We start from the raw sequence: 13,740 nt of genomic DNA on the forward strand, positions 1-13,740 counted from the left end.
GTGTGTGTGTGTGTGTGTGTGTGTGTGTGTGTGTGTGTGTGTGTGTGTGTGTGTGGAGTGGGGAGGGGTCGTCCCTGTAGATTAGCCAGGTTGGGATGATTGGGTTGAGGATTAGATGGATTCAGGAACAGACACGTCTGTTTACTCTGCAAAGTAGACTTATAATAGGCTGATTGGCACACACACACACACACACACACACTTGCTGCACACACAGTCATTCAAAACCCCATATGTTGATTAACTTATTATTGTGTACTTTAAAACATCCGCCATCTCCTTTCCCTCTGCTTGTCTCCCCAGTTTGGATGTGATGTGTGAGTCCCTCGGCCTCTCAGACACATTTCCCATTAGGACTGACCCAGAGAGCCTGCAATCAGAGAAGGTGTGTAACTAAACCCCCAGCATAGGCAAGTAAGGCGAGCCGCACTCAGGCAACTACCCCAAAGACACAGGGAGCGCTCTGGTTACCCGGCGCTGTGTGTGCATGTGTGCGTGTGTGTGAGTGTGTGTGTGTGCGTGTATTGTTTCTACTTACCTGTCTTTATGTGTCACAGAAAGAGGCGAAGTGCAGAGCTCAGAATAAAGCGCAGAGAAAGGCAGGATTATACACATGGCAGGTTAGAGAAAGGCAGAGAGAGAGAAGGAGAGGATGGGAGGAAAAAGCGACAGAGGGAGGCTTAAGACTACAGAGGCAAGCGCCCTTTGTTGCTGAGTTCAGCTGTGATGGACGGCTTATGTTTAGGGGAAGAGTGAAGGAGTCCTTCAATGCGCTACCATAAAATTTGCAGGACCGTGGAGGATGTTCTTCTTCAGTGATCAAACTTTTGTCTGACAAACGAGGAACCTGGAAGGTGAAGAAGAAGGTCAGTGTATTCGATGTGATCTACAGATAGTCAAAAAAAAGGAGCCAAAGGAGGGAGGGGGGACCCAGGGAAGACTAGTCAGGGGGACCAGTTGATTGAGCCTTCGGTGTGAATAAAAAGTCAAGTAAAAACAAGAGTTAGACTTGGCGGGAGAGTACTTGTTCGACGAGGGAGAGGGAGAGGGTGGACTGCAGAAGTGGAGATAAGCAGTCGAGAATAAAATTAGTCTACAGAAAAAGAGGTTGAAGCCGGGCTCGGGACTGAAGAGAGATCAAGGTTGACTCAAGACTTTGCTGCCTGATTAGGGTGAGGAGAGGTAGTGGCGGAGGGGAGCTGGGAGACCCGATCAACAGAAACTGAGAGCCAACAAGAGAAGGAGTGAGAGAGAGAGAATTACAAGAAGTCGCTTGGTGAAAGAAGCCTCTTAAATCTGGGAGCTGGAATTAGAGCCCGCAGAAACTGCAAAGGGGAAGCCACAAAACCGCAGTAAGTGAATTAGGAGGCTGTAGCTGGAAAAATGTATAATGAAGCCATGGGCGGGGGAAGGAATTTGTGGTCTTGGGAGTGCTTTATATACAGTACCTTAATGAATTGATTTCCTGTCTTTAAGACTTTCTCATTTCATCATTCTCCATGACTTCATCCTCTTCCTTATTCCTCACCTCTTTAAAAACCCTTTTATACCCACCCCCACCCCCTTTTTTTATGAACACCCCTCACTCCTGCATCCCATGTCAGGTCTACCCTCTTTCGCCCTGCCCACTCTTTCCCGCTATACCTAACTCGTCTCAGCCCTTGTCCTCCTTCTGTCTCTCACGTCCCTGAATCCACAGGTGAAGATGCCTGCTAATGGGAACCGTCCCTTGAAGTTGCAGTTTGGTCTAATCAACCATGAAGGTCGCTACCTCACTGCTGAGGCCTTTGGCTTCAAGGTACAAACACGTCATCCGGTAAAAAACAAGAATTGTAACATAGGCCGTATTTACCTGTGTCTCAAAGCTGTCCTTTCTCACATGTTGTACACAACAGGAAATCATCGTTCTTACTTACTCAAAATACTCTGTTAGACGAGGGGTACAGGGACTGAACTTTGTACAGGGATGAAGTCTTTTAAGCATACACTTGTCTAAGTATACAAGACTAAGTATGTAAAAGTCTTAATGCTCTATGTTGAAGTGTTCCCTTGTCTCTCAGGTGAATGCATCAGCGCCCAGCCTGAAGAAGAAGCAGATATGGACTCTAGAGCAGGACTCCAAGGACACCCAGGTGGTCTACTTGCGCAGCCACCTGGGACGCTACCTGGCCTCTGACAAGGACGGCAAAGTCACCTGTGAGGCTGATGGGCAAAATTCAGACTGCCGCTTCCTCATCGTGGCTCAATCAGACGGTCGCTGGGCCCTGCAGTCTGAACAGCACCTCCGCTTCTTTGGTGGCTCTCGGGACTTCCTGTCCTGCTTCGCCCAGGTGATCACAGATGCTGAGCTGTGGGCTGTGCACCTGGCTCTACATCCGCAGGCTAATCTGCTGTCTGTGGCCCGCAAGCGTTATGCCCACCTGTCTATGGAGGATGGGGAAATCGCTGTGGATATGAACATTCCCTGGGGTGTGGCAGCACTCCTGACCCTTGTCTACCTGGAGGGGAAGTACTGCCTTAAGACCTACGACACCCGCTTCCTCAGCAATGACGGGAAGCTCTTGATGCAGAGCGGGAGGGCCACAGCGTACACGCTAGAGCTGAAGTGCGGCAAGCTGGCTTTTAAAGACTGTGAGGGGAAGTATCTGTCTCCCATGGGGCCGACGGGCACCCTGAGGTCTGGGCGGTGCTCCAAGCCGGGCAAAGATGAACTGTTTGACCTAGAGGAGAGCCACCCACAGGTGGTTCTGATGGCCGCCAATGGGCGATATGTCTCCATAAGACAAGGTAAAGAAAACACAGACACATCAGCAGGGTATTTTGCCATGAGGCCTGGCATGCATTCACAAGCAGCAAATCTTGCAGCTTCCTGGGTTCCCTAAAGTCTTACAAAGGATCCCAAATGTCTGATTAAATGGCCAAAGGCTGACCTTATGTGCCACTGAGGGTGGTCATATGAGTCTTTAGCTGACACACACTGACCTACACACATACATAATGGAGAGGATGGGCAACAAATACTACAACAACTACAGTTCCTGCTGTGCACTGATACGCCCCCAGAAAACTGAGCTTACAATTCACAGGAAGTTGTGGGCATGCTAAATATGCATGGTTGAGTGAATAGGCCACTCTCTAATGATTGACAACCGATAAGGGATGCATGGTAATTATGGGTAATGTAGTCTGCTCATCCGCATGCATTGACATCTCATTGGACAGTCGCATCTTTCCAGGAAAACAAGATAGATGAGGTTGATAAGAGAGCCTCATCTAGGAGACCTGAGACGAATACGCCATTCGGTTTAGGGCTGCAATTGATTTAGGTGAGTCCAATGTCGGTGTTAAATATTGCCACAAAGGGTGGTTTGGTAAAAACGACAGATTTATTGTACACCCATGTTGGAGAAAGTTACAGAAACAGATTTCTCAACAACAATTTACAATTAATTTTTCATGAATGAGTTTAAATGTTATCGGAGAAGGCCTTGCGTTCCTGTAATGGTGGATACCCCCTCATAAAACGCAGCACATAGAAAGTTTTGCCGAATAATCTATCAGAGATGTTCTTTTCTTAAATCCCCTTTCACTCCCTCTCAAATGTACCTCCTGGCTTTGTTGGGCAACAGTGTTAACACTACACTTTTGCCCCTCAGGCTTACTGAAACAGCTGCTTGTAACCTATATGCTGTGGAGTAACGCTCTGTTGATACTGTATTATGTATTTACTCTTCGGCCTTGTGACAGCGCCCATGGAGTGCGTTATTTGATCAGCATGTAGGCACGACACAACACTACTATACTGATGGATTACACCTGTTCCTCATTGGCTTTTTCCCCCTCTAAAACAAGGTTGGATTTCTTTGATCAGTGTAAAAACTAGAAAAATTGTGATTGTAATGATCATGTTTCATGTAACCAGAAGTGCACTAGACGGACTTGGACAAATGTTTAGTTGTTGATGGTCGAAATGGTTTGCTGGTCTGATTTGAAACTGGATTTGGGGTGGATTAGCATACACCAACAGTGCTTGTCAGCATACTTGGCCATGACACCCATCCTCAGGCTGCAGATTCTTGTCGGCTGGGTCGAGTTACTTAAGCCCCTGGTGATGTAACTGAATCTCTCCCAGCTCATTGTTCCTGGGTACTAGTGGGAGCTTCAGGCAGAAACTAAACGACTGGGAGCACTGTAAACTGAATGGTTGAAGAGAAGGAAAGATGCGGTGCAGTATAATACATACAGTATATAGAGCAGCTTTTTGTACAAACGTATGCACAGACGGAAATACTTGCAGTATGCTCATATTTTTACCGATATTCTGTCCCTGTCTCTCTCTTTCTCTCTCTCTCTCTCCCTCTCTCTCTCTCTCTCTCTCTCTCTCTCTCTCTCTCTCTCTCTCTCTTCCTACACTTGTTCTGCACAAACAAAAGCTTTATCTTCCTCCGACACACTCGCCCACACACAACCATACCATCCTGCTGCGGCGAGTGGTGAGTCGAGGTGTGTTGAATTATTGATGAAGTCGGCCCCTGTTCCTGGAAGGCGAAGGGAGAGTCTGCTTTCAGAAACCCAAGCTGTCTCTCACCTGGGGCCAAAGCTTTCTGCCCCTCTGGATCCTGCTCTAACCTGCTAATCCAACCCGGTTACCCCCTAGCACATCAGTGAGCACTGATGCGCTGCTGGAAATCATGGAAACAAACTGTTAAAGACAAAAATCTATGTTAGGCGAAAGGTTAAATAGTGAAGTTGGACTAAAAGTGGGACAAAATGGAAAAATCCTTCCATGCTAGTACCACAGAAATTTTCAGTACTTGGGTAAATACACCCTGTAACCTTCTACATCTCGGTTCAACGTGATGATTAAAGGGGAGGAAGAGGAAAAATGGAAAGCAGAGAAAGGAGGATACAAGTCTCAAAGGACTTGAGGACAATAGGAGCATGTGTGGGATCTTTCTCCTCCCTCATGTCAACTGTGTCTTTACACATATTAGCATCTTTAAATCTGCTCCATTTAGTGCAGATGAGTCACATTGGCTATCTATTTAAAAGTGAATATGAATACAGTAAATGGGTTAGTAAAAAAAAGGGGGTCAGCTGTGATGATGAGGTACCATGAATTCAGATATAAAAGTGTTAAAGAAACAGCAGTGGAATGTTCTTCATCTCTTTATTGTCTGTAGTGTGTGTGTGTGTGTGTGTGTGTGTGTGTGTGTGTGTGTGTGTGTGTGTGTGTGTGTGTGTGTGTGTGTGTGTGTGTGTGTGTGTGTGTGTGTGTGTGTTATGTGTAGATCTGTCATCATGTCTCTCATCACCTCCCCGTGGTCCACTCTGCACTGAGAGTGACACATTAATGACAGTCCAGAGAGACAAACTTTCCATTAACACACATGAACACGTGCACACAAATAGATTACACACGTGACGCATGCATGTACAAACACACACACACACACACACACACACACACACAGCAAAGGAACAGATAAATGGGAAAAAAATACTGGACTAAAATAAACAAAAAACCTCAGAAAATGCAGTTGTGGATGAAGGATTGGGAGAAAGAGCATCAGCTTACCATTAATAATAGATGTCAGAGCCAGCTATCGCTGATGGATTAGTGAGGCCTGCTCCACTTGCAGCCTGCAGGTAGGACAACACCAGAAAGTGGAGCTGGATCTGGGGTCTGATCTAGAATATGGCACTGCTGACGCGTGTTTGTGTAGATGCACCAGGGAGTGTGCCGTGTTAATTATCAGTGGTCGTGGATATGATGACAACACCTTATTCTGTATGCTTGACCAACGGCTGTGTCAAAGATGGTCACCAACACAGCTATTGATATCCTCAGATTGCTGTCTTGGATTTCAGCGTATCTAATCTCTTTCTCCCCATTCTCTGTTTCTTTCTCTTCCTCCATGCGTCTCTCTTCCTCTGTCCCCTCTCATCTATCAGACAGTGGCTGCGAGGTCCCAGCTGAGCCCTGTCGGAGGATCATTTCTGGGTTGAATTAGTGTGAAATGGACACATGGAATAGGTAGACAAAGCATGACATTGAGTCGGGATGAGAGAGAATGAGAGTGATGGGCCCCCAGGCATAGGTGCGGAATAGAGGGGCAGAGATATATTCTTCAAATGCACTTAAGATCAATGATAATTTCACCAGTTGTAAGAATTCATGATACCTAGTTTATCAGGTGTGAATATGATGTGATTAAAGGGTCCCGGTAGCTCAGTAACCATGACATCTTTGTCGCATGTCATTCCCTTTCTCCCGCCTCCAGCCTGTATCTATGGATAGATATCAAATTAAGGCAAATGCTGTGAGAGAGCCATGTGCACTGCCCAAAATGGGATTCACACTGACATGAACCACAGTCTAGGGCTGAAAACTGGTATTAGAATTTTAATCAATCTTTTTTTTTTCAAACAAAAAACTGCTTTAACCAGGTCGTTCAAACTGGTACGTGAATTTGCATCGCTTGAAAATAGCCTTAAAGGGGATGATGGGATTATTGAAGTTCCCCCAGTATACATGAGCGGGAGTTGAATGGGAAAGTGACGGAGCCCTGCCAGCATACAGCTGGACTGAATACATCTTTTGTCCGGTTCACCTTTGTCAAAATCACAAGCGGCCGACTTTTGGACAGAATCCGACTGAATCTGGTCTTTTTGGTAGTGATGTTACTTGCCGTTGCAAAGTCCTCCCTTGGTTTAAAGGTAACACTCTATTATAGTTGTTTTTTTTCACATTGTTTCCGACGCGGTTGCTTTCTGGTTTATTCTATTTCGGGGTCAAAAGCCACCGCCGCGGAGTGGGGAGCATGCGCAGACAAGAAAACCAATAACAATCTGAGAAAGCTGTTAATGCACAAATAATCGAGGAACTGAAGGAGTTCTCTAGGTCTGTTGACCGGGGTATGAGAACCTCGATAATTTACCCAGGGTATGGTGTTAACATGGTGTTTAATCTCCATTCAAGTTAGAAGTCAGGAAGTCTCTAGTGTGCTTGCTCTGTGTGCCCCATAATGCAGAAACAGTACTGGTCATCTGGGTATTTTTAGCTGCAGAATTTCAACTTTCTTTGGCTTCAGACGCTACTGAGCAACTTTAATAGGAATGACCGATGCTCTGCCTTAAATGCTTCGTCAGGGAGCCTCCAGCAACTGTAGGCAAGTGGAAAATATGTGCTAAAGCCCTGTAGTGGTTTCTTGCCAGAAACCGGGTATGTCCTTAACCCGAATATAATAGGGTTTTTAAACTGCATGTAAACGCACTGACTGTTGAATGATGCAGATGTAGTTTATATGCATGCATCTTTCAGTGGCCTTTACCACTCGATGTAGCCTCTCATAGTGAGCTCAGGTTAATAACTTGTGATAAAAGCATAACTGGAGCTGGAGATTGACAAAGCTAGCTCAGACGACAGGAGCTCTGAATTGGACAATGGTCAAGATCAAATCCAAGTGGTGCTTTTGAGAGAAGTTCGGACTGATGAGAGAACCTTATAAAGTTACCTCAACTGCCTCGACTTTGCTGCTATAAACGCACCAAATCTCCAACTTGGGATCCAGTGCCATGACTTCCAAAATGCTCATTCAGTGACAATGTTGATTAGGTATAGTCAGTTTAGTTGGAAGATTTTGTGTTAAAGATTCATTCAGCATTCAGTTTGCATCCAATAAAAGCACCATTGTGTCTAAATACAGCCTTACTGAACCACCGGCATGGCTTGTCTCGTCTCTGTTAATCTGTGGTCAGACCGGACACATTGGCCGCAATTTAATCAAAAGAAACGTCAGTATCGCATCGCTTGATTATATTTGGATCATCGCTCCAATCCAGACAGAAAGCCAAATGAAGCTACTCTACTGTTTCTAAAGGGGAAGTTATGCTAGTGCTAACCAGGGATCTGAACGCTTCTAAAAGAACAGAAATGAGTTCTCAGATGAAGAGTATGCTGCGTGTAACAACTATTAACATTGAAAAAGGCCCTGGGAGGATTTCATTTTTGTGCTGTTGTGAGACAAAACATCCATGGCGATCACTGAAAATATAAATAAAGATAAGGTGATCACCTGGATGTTATCACAAGGAACTTCACGCAAATCGTCTGAAATGTTAAATATTTTCCACTCACGCAATCAGGCGATGGACCCAACATTGCTATATCACTATATCGCCCATCTTGAAATTGTGTATAAGTGCGTCTGTACATTGACTTTGTATGAAATCTTCTTCGCGTTCTTTGGGGCCATCGCATCTGGTGTGAACCATCTCTAGACTAAAGCCCCTTTTCACACATGGACTGCAAATCGGACCAAACCAACTCTGCCAGCTCCCTACAAAGTCTGTGCAAATGTGTGAGAAATAACAGGGATGAAGTGGGCGTGTTGGTTTCTATAATGCGGGCTGCACAAAATCGCAAGAAAACAAAACATCTGACCTGATTCTCGGAACGGAGTCCAGACTTTATATTAGTAAACATTGTTTTTTGTATGATTGTTTTGGAGGAGAAAATTGTCTTTTTTTCATGCCTGTAGGTTACCCATAACTGAGGTTCCAGTCATTCTTTTTTTTGTTTTGTCAAATAGAGTTTGTTTCTTATTGATTAAATAAAAGTCCCCTCTATGTATTAATATATTTTGGGTCCTTAAAACGATATAAAACCAGTTGACACAGTTACATTTTTTAGCACGTTCTCCATATGTTTGATCATTCATCATGCCGTTAGCTCAAGGGTTGAGAGGGATTGGTAATTATCTGTACATCCCGCTAAGTGTGGACCATAAAATCCTCTGGTCTTTTCCTGTTTTTCCTTTATTCTTTTATTGAGGGGATTGAGGGATTGGGCGGGTAGCCCTTGAAAGCTGATTATATCAGAGCCCCGCTGTGAAGAGGGCAGATAGGCAGGGCCCGAGGTGGGTTGAGGGTGGGAGGTGGGGGTAGAGGGGGTCAGGGGCAAGAAAGGAGAGATGGGGGAAGGGAGGAAAGTAGAGAAGGGTGACCAAGGGAGCATTGAGAGATAATCTAATTTGGGATTGAGCTCTCTGCAATCTGTCTCTCAGTGGTGACAAACAATAGTTGTGTTTTCTGCCAACACTTATGATAATGCTGACAGTAGACAATATTAAAGCGGCCCATTCTATGGTCACAAAGGACTTCTCCGATAGAGAAGAGCTTAATAGACTGGTAAATCTCCCCTTTTTTAAGCGCTGTATAAATCTGATGTATATTATTATTATTATTATGAACCTGCAAAGCCAAACCACCCATCAAAACAGAGGGAGGGATGTCACTTTGCTTCTCACGTGTTTGACACCATTACTGTTTGATGTGTCAGCGATGAAAATGCTAAAATAATTGGTTTCTGAGTGGTTTCTATAAATGCGGAGTGAGTGCTATCTCGGTGTAGCACATATTAATGTAAGAAGTATACATTCTACACGTTTTGTGTGTGATAGCTTATCTAGCTTGACTTTCATTGCATGTGTGAGACAATATATGCATATATTCAGTCCATAAATGCATCCAGAACCACAATCAGTGAAAATGTATTTACCCTTCAGGAACGTATAGGCCTGGCACCTCAGATCAAGGGTGCAGTTTAAGATGGAATCACTTAAAAAATAACATACCAGAATCAAACGTGATTACCAACTCTTTCATGCTGGGCCAAGCTAAACATAACAATACAACCTGATTAGAACACTGCTATGTCGCCATTTTGCCAAATTACTTTGTTGGTTTTCAACTTGGCACTGAGAAACGAGAAAGGGAAAAAAAAAGTGGTCTGTAGATGTATTTGTTTATTTCATGCACAAATAACACCTATTCAGTACAATCAGATGTATTTCTGTGAACATACATATTAAAGGCCCCATATCGTGCTCATTTTCAGGTTCATACTTGCATTCTTCTTTTCTGCTAGAACATGTTTTCATGCTTTAATGTTTAAAAAATCATTTTTTTTTTCTCATACTGTCTGTCTGAATATGCCTGCATTCACCCTCTGTCTGAAATGCTCCATTTTAGCGAATGTCTCTTTAAGCCCCGCCATTTTAAAATCATTTTTGAATGATAATGATTGAAGGGATCATTAAAAAAATAATAATGGGCGGCAGTTAATGGATGGATCCTACATGTTAAGCTTGTTATGCCCCTCTAAGGAGTAAGCCTCGCAGCCAATCAGGAAGATGAGACAGACATGGAGACGTTTCAGATGGAGATCGACAAGGAAACCAGGAAGTGTATGTTCCGCACCAGCCAGGGGAACCACTGGGATCTGGTCGCCCACGGAGGCATCCAGAGTACTGCCACTGAAGTGTGAGTGGATGCTCTGACACATACAACATAAGTGTATGTGTCAGTTCTACTTTTTATATTTCAGATATGATATAGGTTTACTAAAGGAACTGTTCTGCACCATCACATGGTTAGACCTCAATATCCAAATATAATTGTTCATTTCTAATCACATCCACTAGACTACTGCACATAAACTTTGACCTGTGAGTCCACAAGTTAAAAAAGCAGTCGTGGATGCTTTATAAGAGATAAGGTTAATCCCCGACTCAGTAGATATATATTTTAAGAAGAATGCAACATTATCACAGAACACAAGACAACTTGTCATTGAAATGATATATTGGTCTTGATCTTGATCACTTGATTGCATGCATGAGATGACAGGCAACAGCATATAAATCACTGGTTTGAGTACATGAGCTCTACTCTTAAACACATCTTGACGAATATAATATCATAAAAACTTCAGTGTTTCTTAATTGACATGCTTTACCTTTTTTAGTCTCACATGTGCATCCAACAAGTAATAACAATGTTTCCAGCAGTGAAAAGTCACCAAGTACATTAACTCAAACTGTACTGTACACTTTTGAGGTACTTTTACTTGACTTGGGTATTTCAATTTCATGCTACTGTATGCGTCACTACATTTCAGAGAGACTTGTTGTATTATTTTTTTACTGCACTACATTTATGTGACAGTTGGAGTTAGTAGGTACTTTACAGATTTCAATTTTACCCATTCTCCCAACTGCAGGTCAGCAAACAGCATGTTTTCTGTGGAGTGGCTGGGCCACAAGGTGGCACTACAGGCTAACAATGGAAAATACATCTGCACCAAGAAGAACGGCCAACTACTTGCTGTCAGTGATTCCATAGGTAAGAGACCATTTAAGGTGTTGTTCTCCTCTACCGTCTCTTCACTAATGCACCTCCTCCCTATCACTTCTCTGCTGTTCCGTCAGATGTGTTTTCATGGTTTTCCCCGTCACCCCTTTGTCAGGCGAGGACGAGCAGCTCACTTTGAAGCTGATCAACCGACCCATGCTGATCCTGAGAGGAGAGAACGGATTCATCTGCCACCACAAGAACTCCAACACACTGGACGGCAGCAGATCAGTCTACGACATTTTCACCCTGCAGTTCAGTAATGGGGCGTACCACATCAAAGGTCAGGATGTAGGCTTACCCACTCAAATCCCTGCTTCCCTTTGTGCTCCCTTCTCACAAACCAAGTCTGTGTTTTAGTGATGAAATCCATCAGGTGTTGTACATTACTTGACCACACTCCTGTACAGTCCACTGTGACACATCGCCGCTGCTCTCCTCTCTGTGTTCAAACTCCCAGGCGTGAACGGTCGGTTCTGGTACGTGAACAGTGCCGGACTGGTGTGCTCGGACGGCGAGGCCCCTGAGGATTTCACTCTGGAGCTCCTGGAGCGTGGTCGCCTCGCCATCCGTGGCAAGAACGGCAAATACCTGCGTGGAGACCAGGGAGGGACGCTGAAGGGAGACGGACTCAGCCTGAGCAGTTCAGCCCTGTGGGAGTATTGACACGATCCAATATCAGTCCTAAATCTGACTCCTGTCATCTTTGAGTTCACCAGCTGCTATTCACCACTCAAGATGCTTCATCTAAACTCTGTGGCACTGAAAGGCAGTTAATCATCAGAGACTAGTTGCAGCCTGTTTCTAATCTGATCCCACTTTTTTTCTCTCCTTCCTGTTGCAACAGAGAACTCACAGGGATAACTGACTCTTTAGGGGGAGAAGAGATGTGAACAAGTGGCCATATTCAGCCAACAACAGTCTTGATGAAGTGAATGATGCTTTGGAATCAGTGCTTGTTCTCAAAGCAGCAACAGAAGTGTGAATGGACACAACCATTTTTGTGTTGTTCCTTTAGATTTTGTTTTTCCAATGAGCAATCACTACAAGATCTTTTTATTATCTGATTAAAAAAAAATCTTCCTTTCACGGCTGTAGACCAATCAGGTCCAAGTCAAGTCCAAGACTATGTCCAGTCGAGTCAGAGTCAAGACAGTCCAAAGCAAATTGAGCCCAGTTCAAGACCATCATTGGCAATAGTTTATTTCCAATGCTGGTACAGGGATTAAGGAGTTTGGATGGATCTATAAACAACAGTGGCGTGCACAGACTTTTTGAAGGGCAGTGGCAAAAAGGGAAAAAAAAGGCACATATAGCGCATCTTCCCTATTGAAGAGGGCACTTTAACACACGTCTTGGCTCCCAGGGGACACTTTAGCACGCACTAAAGTGTGTGTGTGTGTGTGTGTGGGGGGGGGGGGTATGTATTTTCAGACTTCCCATCTAAAAAGAAATGATTGAAATGGTGGAACAAATAATTTTGTTTGGTCAACTTGTGTTGCGTGTATTGTTTTTTAGAACTGTTTACCAGTATAAATGCCGTTGTAAATACATAATCAGTTAGTTTACACAACTTGGTTAGGGCTTCATATTTTGATATTCATCCATTTACTCTCCATACACTGGGAGAAAGGAAGATGGTGAGAAGAATTGGGAGTAAATAGGCATTACATGCCTGAGACCCTAAAAATGATGATTCACGAATATAACAGTTAAGTAAAGAGTGATATGTTGGCTGTTTAAACAATAGAGGTAAGCATAGTAAATTATTCCCTGTGCACTACTTTGTGAATGATATGATGAGCCTTTATGAAGTTGTGATTTATGGTGGCATGGTATGAGTTGCATACGGGCAAAAAATCCTAACATCGGATCTGCACCCTGGTCTCATACATGGAAGCAGTGCGAATAAGATCACTGCAACTGCAAAGGGGTGGATTTTGCTTTTGTCCTTGTTTTGTTTTTCTACACTTCTGCTGTTTCTATTAACATAAAGATAATAAATGCACTTGTATGGCTGGTTATGTTTTGCTTTAATCATGATGCATTTCACGCATATTGGACACAAAGCCACATTTGTCTAAAGGTACTTTTACACCTTTTAGAGCTGCTCTCACAGGTGACTCATTTATTAGACCTTTTTAGCGACTGTCATCCTGCATCATCATCGCTCCATTGACTCCCGTGGAAAGGTCTAATTCAATGGCCGATTGCAAGTCAGTCTGTGCAACTATTTGTTTCCTCCTCTTGGTTTGTTTGTGAGAAGCCAGTGTGAACTAAAAGACATGAATGTATTCTTTTTTTGCATGTAAGCACCCTAGACATCAACAATACACTACTAGTACTTTCTGAATTTTTATCAAATGTTTTCTTCCTTGTGAAATACTTTCATCTTTCTGGGTCCCCATAACTCAAGAAAAATCACTCTTTTGGTTGGACTGCTCACAAATCATATCATATAGGGACATGTCCGGTCATTAAGGGTCACACATAGACATTGCTTCATTTAAAAAAAAAATAAAAAAAAAAGTGTGAATCAGTGAT

At 43.7% G+C, this 13,740-nt stretch overlaps 1 protein-coding gene across 1 annotated transcript; it reads left to right on the plus strand.

Moving 5' to 3' along the window:
• Positions 1-359: 359 nt before the first annotated feature.
• fscn2b (fascin actin-bundling protein 2b, retinal) lies at positions 360-11,862 on the plus strand (the record flags this gene model as incomplete). The annotated part of the gene is made up of 7 exons (XM_083932299.1): positions 360-385; positions 1,700-1,798; positions 2,061-2,787; positions 10,170-10,326; positions 11,066-11,187; positions 11,312-11,479; positions 11,657-11,862. The coding sequence occupies exons 2-7, from the start codon at positions 1,706-1,708 to the stop codon at positions 11,860-11,862; spliced, it is 1,473 nt and encodes a 490-aa protein (XP_083788425.1). The 5' UTR covers positions 360-385; positions 1,700-1,705.
• Between the last annotated feature and the right edge of the window lie 1,878 nt (positions 11,863-13,740).

Source organism: Echiichthys vipera (assembly GCF_963691815.1).
Source record: "Echiichthys vipera genome assembly, chromosome: 18".
Taxonomy (NCBI): domain Eukaryota; kingdom Metazoa; phylum Chordata; class Actinopteri; order Perciformes; family Trachinidae; genus Echiichthys; species Echiichthys vipera.